This window comes from Ranitomeya variabilis, chromosome 7, assembly GCF_051348905.1.
Source record: "Ranitomeya variabilis isolate aRanVar5 chromosome 7, aRanVar5.hap1, whole genome shotgun sequence".
Lineage (NCBI taxonomy): Eukaryota > Metazoa > Chordata > Amphibia > Anura > Dendrobatidae > Ranitomeya > Ranitomeya variabilis.
Window position 1 is genome coordinate 220,168,177 of NC_135238.1, and position 21,223 is coordinate 220,189,399.

General features: G+C 41.6%; 1 protein-coding gene across 17 annotated transcripts in view; it reads left to right on the forward strand.

The window, feature by feature from the left end:
- NEB (nebulin) overlaps positions 1-21,223 on the forward strand; it is a 162,773-nt gene that overhangs the window by 126,195 nt on the left and 15,355 nt on the right. For 11 of the 17 annotated variants that reach the window (XM_077272959.1, XM_077272963.1, XM_077272966.1 and 8 more), the window contains 8 exons: positions 2,321-2,425; positions 7,610-7,720; positions 8,176-8,286; positions 11,372-11,485; positions 11,600-11,704; positions 12,386-12,490; positions 14,145-14,249; positions 14,814-14,906. In XM_077272959.1, the coding sequence (XP_077129074.1) occupies positions 2,321-2,425; positions 7,610-7,720; positions 8,176-8,286; positions 11,372-11,485; positions 11,600-11,704; positions 12,386-12,490; positions 14,145-14,249; positions 14,814-14,906 (849 nt within the window). The remainder of the gene's footprint in view (positions 1-2,320; positions 2,426-7,609; positions 7,721-8,175; positions 8,287-11,371; positions 11,486-11,599; positions 11,705-12,385; positions 12,491-14,144; positions 14,250-14,813; positions 14,907-21,223) is intronic. The other 6 variants (XM_077272968.1, XM_077272970.1, XM_077272971.1 and 3 more) reach the window with 4 other exon arrangements.

Here is a 21,223-nt window from a genome sequence, read left to right on the forward strand (position 1 = left end):
CTCGGTGCATACCCAAGCACCCTCGACAAACTCAAGTAACGAGCACTTGCGCTCATCACTAGCTGAAATCGAATCGGTTGAGATAATACGTTTCAGCATCTATTTTCAGCATGGAGGCACCAAAATTGGATAATTTACCCTACTACAATATTTATCCATATTACATTTCCAGCATAAAAATGAAAAAAAAAGTAAAAGTTTAAAAATGATGATGTAAAAAAAACTACGGTTTATTCCTATTTTATATTTCCAAATTATACTTTGCTAATACAAAATTATCTTGATTGACTAAACGTGAAAAGTTGTCTGCAAATTTGTAATCACCGTTGTCACCAACTGCCAAAAAGTCACTTAAAACATTTTCAAATTCAAACATTCACATTTTCTTTCCGAGCTATAAACGTTGGGATCCTTTTTCCTACTTTTTGTTAGTTGGGAAGAAAAGTAGAACACAGAATATTTTTTTCTATTAACTTTTTTTTTGGTGAAAACAATAATTTAAGCTCCTGTGAAATAACTATTATCAGCTTATCTGCTGCCCAGTATGTCCTAGAAAGGAAAGCTTCAAACAGATTTTGCTTTGCTGCTAAAAACTATTAGTTTTTTGGTAATTGAAAAATTGAAAACAGTGAGATTGTAAATTATTTACTTGAATAGACCAGAGCATAAACCGTATTTACTAAAATATGACAGCCAACAGAAAATGGACATTAGTTGCTCCACAACTTTTATATTGATGTCTAAGAATGGTCTGACACCGGCACCTCCACCAGTCCTAAAAATGGGTCATCGATAACAGATTGGGGCGGGTCTAACACCAGGTCCCTCCATCAATCCTAAGAATGAGTCATCAATATCAGATCGAGAAGGGTTGTGACATGAGGCACCTCCACCACTCCTAAAAATGGGTAATTGATAACAGATTGTGGAGGGTCTGACACACCAGGCACCTCCACCAGTCTTAAAAATGGGTCATCGATAACAGATTGGGGCGGGTCTAACACCAGGTCCCTCCATCAATCCTAAGAATGGGTCATCAATATCAGATCGAGGAGGGGTGTGACATGAGGCACCTCGACCATTCCTAAAAATGGGTCATCGATAACAGATTGGGGAGGCTCTGACACACCAGGCACCTCCGCCAGTCCTAAAAATGGGCCATCGATAACAGATTGGGGAGGGTCTAACACCAGGTCCCTCCATCAATCCTAAGAATGGGTCATCAATATCAGATCTAGAAGGGGTGTGACACGAGGTACCTCCACCATTCCTAAAAATGGGTCATCAATAACAGATTGTGGAGGGTATGACACACCAGGCACCTCCAACAATCCTAAGAATGGGTTATCAATAACAGATTTTGGAGGGTCTGACACATAAGGCATCCCCACCAATTCTAAGAATGGGTCATAAATATAAGATTGAGAAGGGGAGTAACACCAGGCACCTCTACAAATCCTAAGAAAGGGTCATCAATTACACATCAGGTGGTGTGGGATAGTTTGACACCAGTCACCTCTATCAATCATAACAATGGGTCATCAATATCAGATCAGGTGGGGGGTCAGAAGGTCTGACAACAGTTCACCCCCACCATTCCAAAGAATGGGTCATCAATATTAGATCAGGGAGGGGGCTTACACCAGGCACCTCCACCTATTTGAAGGATGGGTCATCAATATCAGATAGGTGGAAGTCTAACATCAAGCAACCATAGTCAATCATCTGTTCTCGGTGGCAACCAGATGTTAGCAGTCGCCAGGCTGGACAGTACAGCCCCATAATTGTGAAGTGGCTCTGGCCGGGTACTGCCATTTGCCCCTATTCAAATGACCTGTGAATCTGCAGTCCCCAGCTGCGGCCACCACACAACTGACAGAGCTGTGCTGTTCAACTCTGCAACCGCCAACATCCGTCCTCGACAAGCATCCAGATCAGCTGATCGGTGGGGGGTGTTGCCTGCGTGTTGGACCTCCATCAGTCTGATATTTATGATCAACACATAGTATAAGTCATTAATATAAAAGTAGTGGAACAACCCCCCATCTAAGTCCAAACCACCAATAAATCTGAATTAAAACTAGACTTTGAAAAATACTGCATGCTGCGATTATTTTCTCATAAAACATTGGATAACATTCATCCGATGTATACGCTCATATGAGAGCCCTTAATGTTATAAAAACATGAACACGTATGGAAAAATGATTGCAGTTTTTTTAATTCTATTAATTTTTTCAATAAATAAAATATTTAGGATTTGCAAGAATTGTTTTCTCCGCCTTATTGTTATTATTATTTTATACTTTTATACAATTAGGTCAGATATAAAGAGAAGTATGAAAAAGAAAAAGGTAAAGCAATGCTGGACTTCGAGACCCCGACCTATGTGACAGCTAAAGAGGCACAACACATGCAAAGTGAGGTAAGTGTCATCACTCATCACTACGCTACACTTTTTTTTTACGGTATGTAACATATTTACAAGGTACAATCTTGATCTATAACTCACTGGCGTTACATAATTCACTTAAAGAGGTTGTCCTTTATAAACAACTTATATCACCTACACACAGGATGGGTAAAAAAAATGATCGATGGGGCTCAGACTCCTAAAATCCCCATTGATCAGTGGAACAGAATCCCAACCTCCTTTGTGTAAATGAAGCCGTACTGAGCATGTGCGACCATGGATCCAGTCACTGCCTATAGGATTGGTGGCCACACATGCTCACTAAGTGGAATTTAAGATCCCTGAATCTGGAATCATTGAGGGTCTCAGAAGCTGGACCCTCAGCAACCATACATTTATCATCTGTCCTGTTAATAGGTGGTATATGTTGCATATGGGATCTTTAACTGTGCTCCTGGTGAGAAGGTAACAGAATAAAGCTAGTGAATATACACACCATTCAGAATTTGTATGGGGTTTTAAAGGGGTTGTCCAAGATTCACAACCCCTTTAAGGTCTTAGAATACTGATGATTTATTGTGACAAGTTACTAATGCTATGAATATTACCTACGGTTATAATTTCTTGTTATGATGTGCATCAAAAAATCCTCTGTTTATTAACTTTTTTTCACACCACATTTCAATTCTTTGCTTTATATATTGTCGTCTAAGGCGTTATTAAAAGTCACACCTGGGATGCTCCTATAGCCCTGTAAGGACAAAGTCTAGTTTTGCACTTAATTATACATTATTTTTATTCCTTTAGTTTTTTTTTTGCATTTCAAAAGCTTCAATTACTATGATTTTCTATTGACATATGTGACGGTTAGATTTTCATTTTTTTTTTACGGAATGAGTTGCATTTTTACATGGCACCATTTTGGGCTTCAAAAAACTTTTTTGTTAACCTTTTTTTTTTTTTTAGGGGGATGGGGTTGGAAAAAAATAATACTGCTATTGTTTTTTGTTTTTTTGACATTATAAATTTTAAACTTTTGCCAAAGAAAAACACAATTTTTTTAAATCATTTTTTTACGTTGCATTCAGAGCCCAATAATGTTTTTATTTTTCACTCAATGTAGCTGTTTAAGGTTTTTCTTTTTTTTTTTTTTTGCAGTATGCTACTTTTCATTGGTGCTATTTTGGGGAATGTGTACAACTTGATCACTTTTTATCTTTGCTTTGTGGGAGACAGAAATTTCAGTTAAAATAATGTGTTCACTTTATGTTTATGCTATTATGAATATATGGATTTCAAATATGTATAAAGTTATTTATTTTTTAGGGAAAAAAAGAAAGGCTACTTTTTATGTGTGATGACATCAGGGATGTCAATCAACCTTTAGGGGGGATAGGGTGGGGCAGCTTGACTTTAGTCAATGGTGTCTCCACCTCCTTGACTGCCTGCAACTAATTAGCATAGGGCACAAGAAGGCATTCAGCTTCTACAAAATGACACCCCAATTTGGGCTACTAAGGGTACCTTTGAATCCTTGATTACTGGTTAGCCTTTTGGGGAGCAAATACAAAAAGACTTAATAGATTTCCTTTAAGCAAAAAAAAGAAAAGAAAAGAAAAACAACAAACTTTTTTAGGCTATGTGCACATGTTGTGAATTAAGAATTTTTGGGGCAGATTCTGCCTCTCCTGGCAGCGTTTTTTGTGCGGATTTACTGCTGACTTTGTGCTGATTTGCTGCGTTTTTTACCCCTGCGGATTTCTATAATGGAATGGGTACAAAAACGCTGCAGATCCACAAAAAAACGAAGTGACATGCTACTTCTTTTAATCCGCAGCGTTTCCGCACGGAATTTTCCGCACCATTAGCACAGCAGGTTTTTTTTTCTCATTGATTTACATTGTACTGTAAATCACTTGCGGCTCTGCAGCGTTTCTGCACGGTAAAAAACACTGCGGACCCGCAGGAAATCTGCCACATGTGCACATACCCCAATACTTTTTTTTCTTTACTTTTTTTCATTTCTGGAAATTTTTGTCTATTTTTTGTTGTTAAGGTGTGCTTTTGGTTTTTATGCAAAATGTATTTTATAGAGTTAAGCAAACAGATTAGCAGACACTGGTTCAGCAGCACCATTGGTAGACTAGATGAGACCCCTTTCGAACCTTCTCCTACTCGCCATGTGCCTCTTCGGATTACTAAGCACTAGTGATGAATGAACATGCTGGGATAAGGTGTTATATGAGCATGCTCAGGTGCTAACAGAATGTCTTTGGCGTGCTTGAAAATTATGGTTGAGTCTCTGCAGCTGCATGTCTCATGGCTGTTCGACAGTCGCGACACATGCAGGGATTGTCTGTTTGTTAAGGCAATCCTTACATGTGTTGGGACTGTCGATCAGCCGTGAGACATGCAGCCACGGGGACTCAAACATATTATTTGAGCACAGCGAAGACATTCTGTTAGCCCCTGAGCATGCTCAGATAACACCTTATCCCAGCACGTTCGCTTATCACTACTAGGCAAGGCTTGTCGTCACCAGTGTATAGCGCTGCAGTGATGGCGGGCTTACTGATTGGAAGAGGTGCAGATAATGACGACCGGCAGGAGGAGGTTCGCAGGGCTGTGGTCCGGAATACACAGACTATTGGCGTGGCCGCTGGACCAGGGTAATGCGGATCTTTTTGCTCAACTCTAGTATTTTGTTTTCTTCATTTCATTTCTCTCAAATATATTCCTATATATTTGTAACTTCATATGTTCGCTGATGCCGTCACTGTATATGAGATGACATGTTAGTCCTTCAAACCTCGAAGCTTGAAGTCGTTAGTGTTTATGTTAAGTGGAAGCCTTATACACGCTGAAACATGCAGGTATAAGAATTATTAGCGCTTTGGTCTAGTCAGATTTCACTCAATGTAATCTATGTATTTCCTTGAAAACCTGAAATTAAACATAGCCAATTCTACAGTGTCAGAATGTTATGTTCACATTTGTACATTGTATAGACACGATCTTTATATTAGGTTGAGTAACTTGTAAACACATTACATTACTTTTGCACCCATTCTAAGTTACATTTTGTATTGTACTCCAGAGCTGCACTCACAATTCTGCTGGTTGTTATTGAAACAGTAAGAAGAACCCTTGTTAATACACGCACCCCTAACAGTTAAGCTGAGCTCCTATAAAACAGTAGAAGTATTAGTTTTCATACTTCAGGTTCTTGTACAGCATCCGTCAGGATGGTAACATTAATCAGAATACTAATCACGATAGATAAGTAATTTGATTTGCTCCGCCCATGCTCGGGATCCAGTCCGGTCGTCCGTGGCAGCTATTCTTTCTATGCCTGGTGTTCTGGGCACTTGTGCGGTTTACTAGTCCCCATGGCATCATGAGCCAGAGGTGTCCAGGATACCGGGCAGAGGATGCCAGGCACAGACTTCTGCCAAGGTAACCGGACTGGTAGAGACTCATCTCTACAAATCACCAAACAATCTGTCACTATGGAATCTTGGGAGATTTCAGCTCTGACATCTTCAGAATTCTGAATGCAGCTGTGGACTAAGGCCTGAAACACATAAAGAATTCTCGTTTTTGTAGTTTCCTATGGATTTTAATATTGACATGAAATAATGCATGAGTCTATAGGTCTCTTTCTATCATATAACTCAGGAATAAGCGAGATAAGTAACAACAATGTAATTACAAAGTTACTCAACTTTTTTTAAAACAGTGATCTAAGGTAAAACTGCCCTGTAAAGGGAAAATAGCCGCTATTATTTAAAAAAAAAAAACTATTATACTGTAGATGTACAGAGTACCTGCTTTTCCAGTGAGAGGTCCATTTAAAGGGGTTGGCACTCTCCAGCCAAATTTCTAAAATGACTTTAAGTGTTGGGTACTGGCATAAGCAAACATAAATATTCCAATTGCATACTCCTGCATTATGTTTCGGAGGTCTCCTGCTGCCCACGAATCAGAGCTGGACAGAGCTGTCTCTGTCTGTAGGACTCAGGATTGTGACAGTTACACAAATTACACTCGTGACCACTTTCCTGGCTCCATTGTGTATTGCACAAGTGTTGAAAATGTTTAGTGCATGCACAGATTGAGGAGACTCCACAGCCTGTTTCTACACCTGTGCTGAATGATTTCAGTGCCTGTGCAGAAAAGGGCGGGGACTGGGAACGAATCATGGGGAAAAACATATGACAGCTGCTATTTAGAGAACATATGACAGCTGCTATTTAGAGAACATATGACAGCTGCTATTTAGAGAACATATCACAGCTGCTATTTAGAGAACATATCACAGCTGCTATGTTGAGTCCTAGCAGTGATCCTTGAAATGCAGGGCTGGTGTAAGCGATGGGGATATTTATAATTATTTATATCAGTGCAAAACATTTTGAGGCATTTTAAAAGCTAAACCCCTAAAATGTTTACTCTATAAAACTGAAGATATTATTATTATTGTATATAAGAGAATTCTGTCATCAAGTTTTTTTAATTAATCTGAGAGCAGCATAATGTGGAGACAGAGAGCCTGATTTAATCGATATGTCACTTACTGGGCTGCTTTTTGTAGTTTTGATAAAGTCACAGTTTTATCTGCAGGGGATTATCACTAGAGGACTAGTAAACTTTCAGCCGACTAGTCCAAACACGCCCCCACCACTGATTGGCAGCTTCCTGCATATGCATAGTATACACAGAAAGTGGCCAATCAGTGATGTGGGCGGGGTTATGCTGAGCTCAGCATTCAGAGAACTGGTAGACCTGCAGCAGATAAAACAAGGATTTTATCAAAACTGCAGCGAGCAGCCCAGAAAGTGATACATATCTGGAATCAGTCTCTGCCCCAACATTGAGCTTCTTTGTCAGATGGGGCAGCAGAAAACTTGGTGACAGATATAGTGTGACCCCAGACTGAATCCTGCAGTGTTGAAAAGTGGTACTAGAAGTGACTAAACTATATAAAAAAATAAATAATAATATTTCCCTCTTGTTCTTTGTATGCTAATTGTTTTAGTAAATACAATATGACAAATATAATATAAAAGTGATACGATAGAACAGGTATTCATAAAAGCTTTCCATTTATAAAAGCTAAAGCTATGGTTATATGAATAAAGAAATGAAACATTAGTATTGTACCCAATGTCATATTTTTATTCCTGCCTTCATCAGAAAGAATATAAGAAAGACTTGGAAGAATGTATTAAGGGCAGAAACCTTACTGGTTTGGAGGTTACGCCGTCATTGTTACATGTCAGATATGCTACAAAAATAGCAAGCGAGGTAGCTTCAGCTCAATCTCTATAATCGATCAGAATAATTCCACTAATCATCACTACATCCCACTTCTTTCTTTCATTCTCGTTTTTACTATGTGTCGTATGTATCACTTTATGTTTTCTGTGTTTGTATTCATTGTATTTGTGCTATTTTATTATATAGAAAATTCACTTAAAATCCATTAACTATTTCTACCTAATCTTGGCGATTAGCTTATGATTTTGCATATTAAATAAAAAAATATATAACATTTCATGCTACAAAAATATCATTTAACTTCACTAAATGGTACACGGTGTATTTTTGTACGTCTTTGTTTTGTTCTAGTTCATGTCTATAATTGTTGAGTGATGTAATGTTTGTTTTCTTGTGTGTTTGCTGATATGTTTGGAAATTTCAGTGGAAATTTTCGATTGTGGCAAAAGCATTTTTTTTTTTGTTGTTGGCGAATTCTGTAGAAAGAATACAGGAAGGACTTGGACGAAACTATCAAAGGACGAGGCCTCACTGTGTTAGAAGAGACCCCCGAGCTATTAAGGGCCAAGAATGCAACTCAAATATTAAATGAGGTATGAGAGTTGTACTTGGTTTGGTCGTTTTATCCTTCATATCTATATTAGGTATTTGGATTTAGCTCTGGGAGAAAACTGGATTTCATGGAAGAGATCTAGGAGGAGGAGGCAATGCTGATCTCTGGGTAAAACAAAAAAAAAGTATGTAAAGGAGATCTAGCCTAGAAGGGAGAAAACTCTTTCTAGTGCTCCCGAGACTTAGGAAAAATAGACCTCATGGATCTGGTATTGGGTCAGTAAGCTCAAATCTGAGTGCATTTCCAAAACTTTAAAAGACCCAACCCCTTTGGCACCTTTCAGACTTTCAATAGTTAAATATTAGTGCTGAGCGGACATGCTGGGATTTCCTGTTTGTCCGGTTTCCTGTTTGCGTTGTGCCTGTTGAACAGCAGCGAGACATTCAGGTTTGAGGACTCAAACATTTGAGCACTAAGTAACACCTTATCCGAGCACGTTCGCTCATCATTATTAAATATGTTTCACCTAGACTTTATTAAAGAAGCACTCCCAGCAGTGTATTTCCCTAATCTTCTTTAAATGTGTGTAAGTGTACTACATTACTTACCGATCATTGTCTTACGCCATTTCCAGCGTTGCTGAGTTCCTCTTCTGGACCAAGTGAGCTCACAGCGTTTACTCTATGGAGCGGCAGCTTTTTCCCCAATTTGAGTCTATGAGACACCTAGTGAGGCTCTGTAGACTTACATTGAGAAAGGGCACTTCCGATCCCATCCCTATGTGAGCCGGCAAGTCTGATTTGAGGTCACGTCCAGTAGAGGATCAAAGCTGCGCTGTAAACTGGAGAAGACGGAAATTTTAAACAGGAAAAACAGTAAAAAGAATCATTACAATGTCCAGAGCTATCCTGAGAACACAGCACAAGTGTAGTTGAACAAGAACTCTGGCACATAAAGGGTACATGGTTCTCATCTTGAGAATCATCTCGGGACATAGACCTTATATACAAAATACAGAACCTGTAAGAAAAGCAATTGTAGAAATAGGAGAAAGGAAAGAAAGAGAAAAAGAGAAAGAAAAAAAAAAAGAAAAAAAAAAGGGGGGGGGGGAATGGGGGAAAAGGGGAGTAAGGAGGGAGGGGGGTTAAGGGAGACCCAGCAATGTATACGCCCACGTATTGAGAATTATAAGTATGTACGCAGCCAAGTCAGGAACCCCGTGCTCTCCTTGAAGGATTGCCAGAGGAACCAGGTGCGCCCCTGATCATATGCAGCATCACCATCACCCGCCACCAGCGACTCCAGACGATGTAATCTATCCATTCCTCCGTGGAGGGGACCTCAGTAGACCTCCAATGCCGGGGATTAACTGCCCTGGCAGCTATTAGGCAAAATCTCAGGATCCCCCTTTTAACGGACGCTATCGAACTGGGTATCAGGGACAGTAGGGCCATTTGGGGGGGAGGGCTCGTGGCAGACCCCAGTCATCAAGTGAAAGGCATCGAAAACTGAGTTCCAGAAGGGTTGCAGGGGACCACAGGACCACCAAACATGAAGCATAGAGCCCGTGGCGGAGCCACATCTCCAGCAGGCGTCCGAGATCTCCGGGTTAATCCTGTGGAGAAGGGTGGGACACCTATACCAGCGTGTCAGTAATTTATAATTCCTCTCCTGCGCCTGACTGGACATCGTCATCTTATGTGCAAGAGTGAAAATTTTCAGACTATCCGCCTCAGAAAAGGTGATCCCCAGGTCCCTCTCCCAAGCCTCCATAAATCCCAGCGTAGTAGGGGGAAGTGAATTCCAGACCAGGCCATAGAGCACCGAAACCACGTGGGAGGGACCCTCGGTAGGGAGCATCAGGGACTCAAATGGCGTCAGCGCCCCCATCGGCACACTGGAAAGAAAGCTCTGCAATTGCAGAAACTCTAGCCAGGACAGCGGTGTCGTAAGACCAGAACCTCGTAACCCCCGCACGCCGGAAAGCCCCGCAAGCTTATCCTTCACCTGACCCAGTCCCACCCCGTCAAGTCGTGACCAACACAGATACGTAGATCTATTCATTGCTGGTGGAAAAGCCGGATTGTCAAAAAGGGGACTCAGTCTGCTATTACATACATATTTAGAGAAGATTAGGAGGAAAAAATAACTGGGAGCACTTAAGGAAATTACAAAAAAATCACAGGCAATAGACGATGCATTAGGGGCAATGTTTCGGGTTGTAAAAAAGCCTTTATCAGCCTTTTGCTTTAGTAGAATGACATGGTTAGAGATATATGTTTATGTTTTTTTTCACGAATATTAACTTCTGACTTGTATATAAGTTTTCTTAGACTCTTTCCCTTTAAGCGGTCAAAAACATTGGACCTTTTTATGATATATCTTAGGAAGAGTCAAACACATCCATTCAAACTATCTAATTCGTCCCTCCAAAATGGATAGGCTAGGGCTTTTTTTGTCTACCATAAAGATTAAGGATATCAGTGGTATCTGCACCAACTGCACACCTCAAGGTTAATAATGGGTTTTTGTAAAGCCATACCATCTGTGAACAAAAGAAATATAGCAAAAGCCTTGAGATGACCAACCAAAATTGTATTGAAAAAATGTCACTCAAGAGAGTTACTGTAATCTCCTGAAAGAAGATGGCTGGTATACTTAGTCCATGATCAAACTAGAAGTCTGGTCTGGATGTAGAGGTGGTCTTGTCTAAGAGGTGTTATTTTTGAGGGGTTGCATTTTACATGTATTACAACTCCATGGGAGTCTATTGTCCAGTCCTGAATAATGGTACATTAAAGTGGTTGTACAGGACTTACATATTGATCACCTGTCCTTAAGTCATCAGTATTAGATTTGTAGGGGTCTGACACTTGTCACCCCATTTATCACACTTTTGAAGCTGTTTACATAGTTTATGGTGCTGTGCTTTCCCGGTTCAGTACACTGTGTATAATCAGCTACAATCAGCTAAATATTGTGTCAAATATTGGACCCTTACAGATCTGATATTGGCTTAAACTATGGATTGGTGATCAATTATGAAAGTCTTGGGCATCCGCTCTAATACCATAGGACTTTGGTAGCTTGAAGAATACATAATTTTTTTTTATTTTACATAACAGAAAGAATATAAGAAGACACTGGAATTGGAAATCAAAGGAAAGGGTTTATCAACATTGGTCCTGGAAACTCCGGACTTCGTAAGAGCAAAGAACGCAACTGATATCGCAAGTCAGGTATGTGACCGATGAGAAAACCACGTTTCTTATAAAGTATAAGATTAGTACCATCAAGACTTGTAAGAATGTAGCGAAATAAGTAAAACTCAAATTGTATGTATACTTCTATAGGTGAAATACAAGCAATCTGCCGAAATGGATAAGGCCAATTTCACAACTGTCGTGGACACTCCGGAAATTATCCATGCCCAACAAGTCAAAAATCTTTCCAGCCAGGTGATCATATGGTTTATTTTCCTGTCACCCATGACAGCACCAATAAGGGTGCTGTCATGGGTTCCGTAAAAACACATTACCGGTAAGTAATATATGTGTTTTTCTGTCACGCATGACAGCACCCTTATATTCGTTGGTGCTGTCATGTGTTCCGTAAAAACACACTACCGGTAAGTAATATATGTGTTTGGTTTTTTTTCACTAAATGGAGTTCTGTTATTGAGGCTTTAGGAAAAGTGACATTTTCTATATTTGCAGAAGAAGGTGAATTGGGTAAAGTTGGGTGTCCTTAGAGAGGTGATCAATTGTAAGGGGGACTACATGGTTTTATATGCAATTCATCATCTAAAAGTGTGTCTTGCTCCATTACATGCCATCTATTAATGCTAAAAGCATTGAATCCAATGGAGATGGTGCCATATGGAGACTCACAAGTCACCACCAACCTGTAATATGGAGCCATGGGGTAACTGGCACTGGGCAGTCTACATTCCCACCATTTTGCCATGTGCATGAGGTCTTACAAAGCAAATTTAATTTTACCTTTTCTTCTTTTCTTTTTCTATATTTTGCTGTTTCTGTACAAAGTTCTAGATACTGAAACTGCATAATAATTTCCTTTTAAAATGTGTCAAACTTTTTTCTTTAAATTTACTTACATGTTTTTCTCAAATCCAACAGAAAAAATACAAGGAGGACGCAGAAAGAACTATGTCTTATTACGTACCTGTGCTAGACACCCCAGAAATGCTGAGAGTCCGTGAAAACCAGAAGAACTTCAGTACTGTAAGTCTATTAATATTATATCCAGTACAACAATTACCAAAAACAATAGACAAGGCAACTCAGCATTTCATAGGACAAAAGTTGTCAATAAGTCAATTCCAAAATTTCACAAGTATAAGAAGAGATCAGAAGACCAGTGAGATCAGGCCATTGCTACATATTCAGTTTGGCCTTGAAATATTTTTTATCATAACATGATATATTTATGATTTTGTTTAAAGAATTGTCCCACAGGACAAACTTTTTTTGGCAGAGGGGTTAGAGAGGTTTAAAATATAAAAGAAGTTTTTCTTATCTCTCTGATTGACCATCACTCCCCTTCTGGTGCTTACCGGCTCCCTGCTGGTCTTTACCTCCTGGTCCCAACTGGAAACACGGGAACTGCCAGAAATACCCACTCAGTCAATGACTTATTAAAGTGGATAAACTCTGTGGCCAATAAACGGCATTTCTAATCAAGACCAGAACAAGAAGTAGAGACCATCGGAGTCCTGGTAAGTGTTGGACCAGGAGAAGTTGGGCATCTCTTATTCTATATTTTTTGTAAACTAAACTGAGACCTTTGTCAAAATAATTATGACCAGCTGATCAACTCTCTGATTCAGGGGGCTCCTTGTCTGAGGGACATATACTATAATGGTACTAAATATAGCTGTTACAACGCACACGGAGAAAAGGACACTCCTCATCAAGTTTGTTGGATCCTAGTATTCATCGAGAGGTAGAAACTAGAGTTAGTGCGAATCAATTTGAAGGACACAGTTCAGCGGCCATGTCAATAATCTATGACCACTGGACGGGGGCCTTGAGTACGAACTCTTACGTGATGGGATACATGACTCTTCTTTTGATTAGCCGGCCTAATGCAACGATAAAACCGCTTTAGGCCGGCAAATCAACAGAAGAGCTGTGGATGCTGTCAGGTAGGAGGCTGTTCTCAGGGCTCCCATCCAGCCAGCACAGATGACTGACTTGACCTCCGGGCTGGGACCTGCAAATCAATTTGCACCAACTCTAGTAGAAACCTATGACAGGCACTGCTCTACAAGAATGGCAGGGTTAGGGAAAAGTGAATTATTATGGCCTTCCATGCAATAAGGAGCGTGGGAAGGGTAGGAGCTAGAAGGCTCTTTTTTTACAAGATATGGATATTGTTCTTGTGTAAGAACTGTGACAATATTTTTAAATTTGCTAGGTGACCCTAATTCCATGGACACCTCAATCCATTGTTCAGGACCTTTATAATCAATATAATTGTAATCATTGATAATGTTTGTATATATCAATGCAACTGTCCTGTAACCCATAATACAAAAATACCAATTAAAGAAAAAATATTCCCCCCCAAAAAAATTTCATCTATCCTCTCAAAATGTGATAAATGTCATCTACTTGTCTCCAGCCCTGTGATACGTTCATTTTTTTTTTTTTTTATTGTTCGGACATATTGACGTCTTGTATATTGCATTATGACACATAATGCAATGGCAAACATCTTGTTAAATTAAATTATCTGTAAAGTCTGTATCCATGTCTTGATTTTGATCTTGATCATCATGAATTCGCCACTTCACTGATTTATCTGCTAGAATTCTAGAATTTTTAGTATTCTTTTCGAATAAACCTTCATTTAACGTCTACTCTTCTCTTATAGCTACAGTACCAAGGTGACCTTAAACAAAGTAAAGGAAAAGTCACAGTGGTTAAAGACACGCCAGAAATTCTGCGTGTTAAAGAAAATCAAAAGAATTTCAGCTCGGTATATTATTTTAAAATTTCACTTAAAAAAAAAAAAAGTTCTAACACTAATAATCCCGTAATACTGTACAAGAGAAATATTCTAACAGAGTCCTACACAGAGCAAGCTAACAAGATAACGGCCAATGATCCCACCAGCTCCTGCTTTCTGTGTCCATATCGGAGTCCTTCCTTCCAATGGATGAGATACATTCAGTTTATTATATTTGTGGGGTCTGATCAAAATTGTCCTTTGTCTCTCTTGTACGTTTTTGAATTTTTATGAGTTGTGTATTGTTTTGTCTTCTAAATCATCTGTTTTATGTTAATTTGTCTTATGGACATGTCTTTTCATGTAAAGAAAATCTTTGCAAAAAAAAATAAAAAAATTCTAGACTCCAAATTTGCCTTCTACATAGAGTTCCTAATTAACCAATTAACTGACCAATATAGAAAAATTAAAAATGCGAAAATTTTGAAGATAGGAGCCATTAACAACAACGGCGGCATGTACAAGCCATAATTCCCAAAATAGATGTTGTGGTTGTTTGTCGTTAACTTGTCAACCTTGATTCTGACTATTAAGATTCAGTATAAAGAAGAAATTGGAACAGGAATATCTGTTGGGCACACCCCAGAGATGGAGAGAATTAAGAGAACGCAGGATGCCATTAGCACGGTACAAGACTATTCCATTCCCGAATAACTCACTGCAGCGTCGTAGTGACTTGCCATAACAACTGGAAAACCCTTCACATCCCCTAACAAGCGCTTGATCGGTTTTTACTTGATTATTTCAACTCTTAGTAACTTACAAAAAAGTAAAAATAAATAAACAAAAAAAGCAACTTATTAATATTGTTTTTATCTTATTTTTTAATAACAATTCCAATTATTATAGTTGCATGGCACATAACATCATAAGTTTTATATATAACATTACTCTAACCGTATTGTATATGACCTTACATATAACATCACAATTATTATATTACTGCACATATAACATTGATTATATATAATACATAATATACTACATACATATACAATATACCGTATATACTCGAGTATAAGCCGACCCGAGTATAAGCCGACCCCCCTAATTTTGCCACAAAAAACTGGGAAAACTTATTGACTCGAGTATAAGCCTAGGGTGGAAAATGCAGCAGCTACCGGTGAATTTCAAAAATAAAAATAGATGCTCCATACTGTTCATTATGGCCCCATAGCTGTGCCATATAGTGCTCTGCACCATTATTGCCCCATAGCTGTGCCATATAGTGCTCTGCACCGTTCATTATTGCCCCATAGCTGTGCCATATAGTGCTCTGCACCATTATTGCCCCATAGCTGTGCCATACAGTGCTCTGCACCATTATTGCCCCATAGCTGTGCCATATAGTGCTCTGCACCGTCCATTATTGCCCCATAGCTGTGCCATACAGTGCTCTGCACCATTATTGCCCCATAGCTGTGTCATATAGTGCTCTGCACCATTATTGCCCCATAGCTGTGCCATACAGTGCTCTGCACCATTACTGCCCCATAGCTGTGCCATATAGTGCTCTGCACCATTATTCCCCCATAGCTGTGCCATAGTGCTCTGCACCATTATTGCCCCATAGCTGTGCCATACAGTGCTCTGCACCGTCCATTATTGCCCCATAGCTGTGCCATATAGTGCTCTGCACCATTATTGCCCCATAGCTGTGTCATATAGTGCTCTGCACCATTATTGCCCCATAGCTGTGCCATACAGTGCTCTGCACCATTACTGCCCCATAGCTGTGCCATATAGTGCTCTGCACCATTATTGCCCCATAGCTGTGCCATAGTGCTCTGCACCATTATTGCCCCATAGCTGTGCCATACAGTGCTCTGCACCGTCCATTATTGCCCCATAGCTGTGCCATATAGTGCTCTGCACTGTTCATTATTGCCCCATAGCTGTGCCATATAGTGCTCTGCACCATTATTGCCCCATAGCTGTGCCATATAGTGCTCTGCACCATTATTGCCCCATAGCTGTGCCATACAGTGCTCTGCACCATTATTGCCCCATAGCTCTGCCATATAGTGCTCTGCACCATTATTGCCCCATAGCTGTGCCATACAGTGCTCTGCACCATTATTGCCCCATAGCTCTGCCATATAGTGCTCTGCACCATTATTGCCCCATAGCTGTGCCATACAGTGCTCTGCACCATTATTGCCCCATAGCTCTGCCATATAGTGCTCTGCACCATTATTGCCCCATAGCTGTGCCATACAGTGCTCTGCACCATTACTGCCCCATAGCTGTGCCATATAGTGCTCTGCACCATTATTGCCCCATAGCTGTGCCATAGTGCTCTGCACCATTATTGCCCCATAGCTGTGCCATACAGTGCTCTGCACCGTCCATTATTGCCCCATAGCTGTGCCATATAGTGCTCTGCACCATTATTGCCCCATAGCTGTGTCATATAGTGCTCTGCACCATTATTGCCCCATAGCTGTGCCATACAGTGCTCTGCACCATTACTGCCCCATAGCTGTGCCATATAGTGCTCTGCACCATTATTGCCCCATAGCTGTGCCATAGTGCTCTGCACCATTATTGCCCCATAGCTGTGCCATACAGTGCTCTGCACCGTCCATTATTGCCCCATAGCTGTGCCATATAGTGCTCTGCACTGTTCATTATTGCCCCATAGCTGTGCCATATAGTGCTCTGCACCATTATTGCCCCATAGCTGTGCCATATAGTGCTCTGCACCATTATTGCCCCATAGCTGTGCCATACAGTGCTCTGCACCATTATTGCCCCATAGCTCTGCCATATAGTGCTCTGCACCATTATTGCCCCATAGCTGTGCCATACAGTGCTCTGCACCATTATTGCCCCATAGCTCTGCCATATAGTGCTCTGCACCATTATTGCCCCATAGCTGTGCCATACAGTGCTCTGCACCATTATTGCCCCATAGCTCTGCCATATAGTGCTCTGCACCATTATTGCCCCATAGCTGTGCCATACAGTGCTCTGCACCATTACTGCCCCATAGCTGTGCCATATAGTGCTCTGCACCATTATTGCCCCATAGCTGTGCCATAGTGCTCTGCACCATTATTGCCCCATAGCTGTGCCATACAGTGCTCTGCACCGTCCATTATTGCCCCATAGCTGTGCCATATAGTGCTCTGCACTGTTCATTATTGCCCCATAGCTGTGCCATATAGTGCTCTGCACCATTATTGCCCCATAGCTGTGCCATATAGTGCTCTGCACCATTATTGCCCCATAGCTGTGCCATACAGTGCTCTGCACCATTATTGCCCCATAGCTCTGCCATATAGTGCTCTGCACCATTATTGCCCCATAGCTGTGCCATACAGTGCTCTGCACCATTATTGCCCCATAGCTCTGCCATATAGTGCTCTGCACCATTATTGCCCCATAGCTGTGCCATACAGTGCTCTGCACCATTACTGCCCCATAGCTGTGCCATATAGTGCTCTGCACCATTATTGCCCCATAGCTGTCCCATAGTGCTCTGCACCATTATTGCCCCATAGCTGTGCCATACAGTGCTCTGCACCGTCCATTATTGCCCCATAGCTGTGCCATATAGTGCTCTGCACCATTATTGCCCCATAGCTGTGTCATATAGTGCTCTGCACCATTATTGCCCCATAGCTGTGCCATACAGTGCTCTGCACCATTACTGCCCCATAGCTGTGCCATATAGTGCTCTGCACCATTATTGCCCCATAGCTGTGCCATAGTGCTCTGCACCATTATTGCCCCATAGCTGTGCCATACAGTGCTCTGCACCGTCCATTATTGCCCCATAGCTGTGCCATATAGTGCTCTGCACTGTTCATTATTGCCCCATAGCTGTGCCATATAGTGCTCTGCACCATTATTGCCCCATAGCTGTGCCATATAGTGCTCTGCACCATTATTGCCCCATAGCTGTGCCATACAGTGCTCTGCACCATTATTGCCCCATAGCTCTGCCATATAGTGCTCTGCACCATTATTGCCCCATAGCTGTGCCATACAGTGCTCTGCACCATTACTGCCCCATAGCTGTGCCATATAGTGCTCTGCACCATTACTGCCCCATAGCTGTGCCATATAGTGCTCTGCACCATTACTGCCCCATAGCTGTGCCATATAGTGCTCTGCACCATTATTGCCCCATAGCTGTGCCATACAGTGCTCTGCACCATTATTGCCCCATAGCTCTGCCATATAGTGCTCTGCACCATTATTGCCCCATAGCTGTGCCATACAGTGCTCTGCACCATTACTGCCCCATAGCTGTGCCATATAGTGCTCTGCACCATTACTGCCCCATAGCTGTGCCATACAGTGCTCTGCACCATTACTGCCCCATAGCTCTGCCATATAGTGCTCTGCACCATTATTGCCCCATAGCTGTGCCATATAGTGCTCTGCACCATTACTGCCCCATAGCTGTGCCATATAGTGCTCTGCACCGTCCATTATTGCCCCATAGCTGTGCTGCTGCTGCTGCAATAAAAATAATAAAACACATACTCACCTCACTTGCAGCTCCTCGGCGCCATCTTCCCGGCGTCTCCCTGCACTGACTGATCAGGCAGAGGGCGGCGCGCACACTATATGCGTCATCGCGCCCTCTGACCTGCACAGTCAGTGCGGAGAGAGAGAGACGCCGGGAAGATGGAGACAGCGCCCGGCGTGTGGAACAGGAACGAGGACAGGTGAATATGTCATACTTACCTGCTCCCGGCATCCCGCTCCTTCCCCCTGCCTGTCTTCGGTGCCGCAGCCTCTTCCTCTGTCAGCGGTCACCGGCACCGCTTCATTAGAGAAATGAATAGGCGGCTCCGCCCCTATGGGAGGTGGAGCAGCCTATTCATTTCTCTAATGAGCGGTCCCACGTGACCGCTCAGGGGAAGAGGCTGCTGCACCCGGAGACCGTGGGACGGGCAGGGGGAGTGACAGGATCGCCGGGACTAGGTAAGTATGCCTCAGCGCCCTCTCCCCCTCACCCGCCGACCCCACCGCCGACCGTGACTCGAGTATAAGCCGAGGGGGCACTTTCAGCCCAAAAATTTGGGCTGAAAATCTCGGCTTATACTCGAGTATATACGGTATACAAAAAATACAGAAAAATTCATAATATATAATGTCTGATGTTATATATAATTATTATATATATATATATATATATATATATAATCATAACATATATATATATATATATATATATATATATATATATATTATGTGTTTATTATATATCTATTCTATGTGGTATATATACCGTATATACTCGAGTATAAGCCGACCCCCCTAGCACAAAAAACTGGGAAAACTTAATGACTCGAGTATAAGCCTAGGGTGGAAAATGCAGCAGCTACTGGTTAATTTCAAAAATAAAAATAGATGCCAATAAAAGTAAAATTGTTTGAGACATCAGTAGTTTTAAGTGTTTTTGAATATCCATATTGAATCAGGAGCCCCATATAATGCTCTATACAGTTCATCATGGGCCCCATAAGATGGTCCATACAGTTTATGATGGGCTCCATAAAATAATCCATATTAAAATATGCCCCATATAAAGCTGCACAAATGTTGATTATGACCCCATAAGATGCTCCATACAGGTATTTGCCCCATATATACACTGCACATGGCCCCATAAGATGCTCCATACAGGTATTTGCCCCATATATACACTGCACATGGCCCCATAAGATGCCCCATACAGATAATTGCCCCCATATATACACTGCACATGGCCCCATAAGATGCCCCATACAGATAATTGCCCCCATATATACACTGCACATGGCCCCATAAGATGCTCCATACAGGTATTTGCCCCATATGCTGTTGCTGCGATATGAAAAAATCACATACTCACCCTCTCAGGCCCCCGGCACTTGCTATAGTCACCTGGTCCCCGTTCCACCGTTGACCGCCGCTGTCTTCCCATCCTCTGCACCGACGATCAGGCACAGGGCGGCGCGCACTAATCGCGTCACCGTGCCCTCTGACCTGAGCGTCACAGAGGATGCAGAAGACACAGCGGCGCCGACGGTGGAACGAGGAGCAGGTGACTATCGCGCACTGCCCCCCGTCATACTTACCTGCTCCTGACGCCGTCGCTGTATGTCTGTTCCCCGACGCCGTATTTTCTTCCTGTAGTGAGCGGTCACCGTTACCGCTCATTACAGTAATGAATATGCGGCTCCACCCCTATGGGAGGTGGAGCCGCATATTCATTACTGTAATGAGCGGTACCATGTGACCGCTCACTACAGGAAGAAACTGCAGCGCCGGGAAGCAGGGACCTGCAGGGACCGCGCCAGGAGCAGGTGAGTATGATTAGATAGGCCCCCGCTCCCCCTCCCCTGCTGACCCCTGGGTATGACTCGAGTATAAGCCGAGAGGGGGACTTTCAGCCCAAAAAAGTGGGCTGAAAATCTCGGCTTATACTCGAGTACGGTATGTGTATATTTTATATTATGTAATATAATTGTATAGTGCTGATAATTATATATAAATATATATAATATGTAAAATGACCATAACTATATTATATGTCTATATGACACTGCCATAACACATTACTATCACTGTATTATACAACATGGTCATAGAAATATATGATATATAACATTAAACAGACCAGTATTATATCTGATATTACCGGATATTATATATGCAAATAGCCTCTCAGAGAGGAAGGGGACCATTGGGGGTAGCAATCCTAAAAGTCAATATCGACCCTTTAAACAAAACCTTTCACCACATTTTTCATGTTGAACTGGACCCATGATGTAACAGTGGCTGCAGAAGAACGGAATACTGTAAATCATTTTTTTCCCTCTATTTAGTCTCTGAGTTGTGGAGTTATTAGCAATTAAAGTATTTGGCACCTAATGAGTTACTTTCTGTTAAGTCCAAGTGGGTGCTACCAGATAGCAACTCATACAGGGAGAAGTGAACAC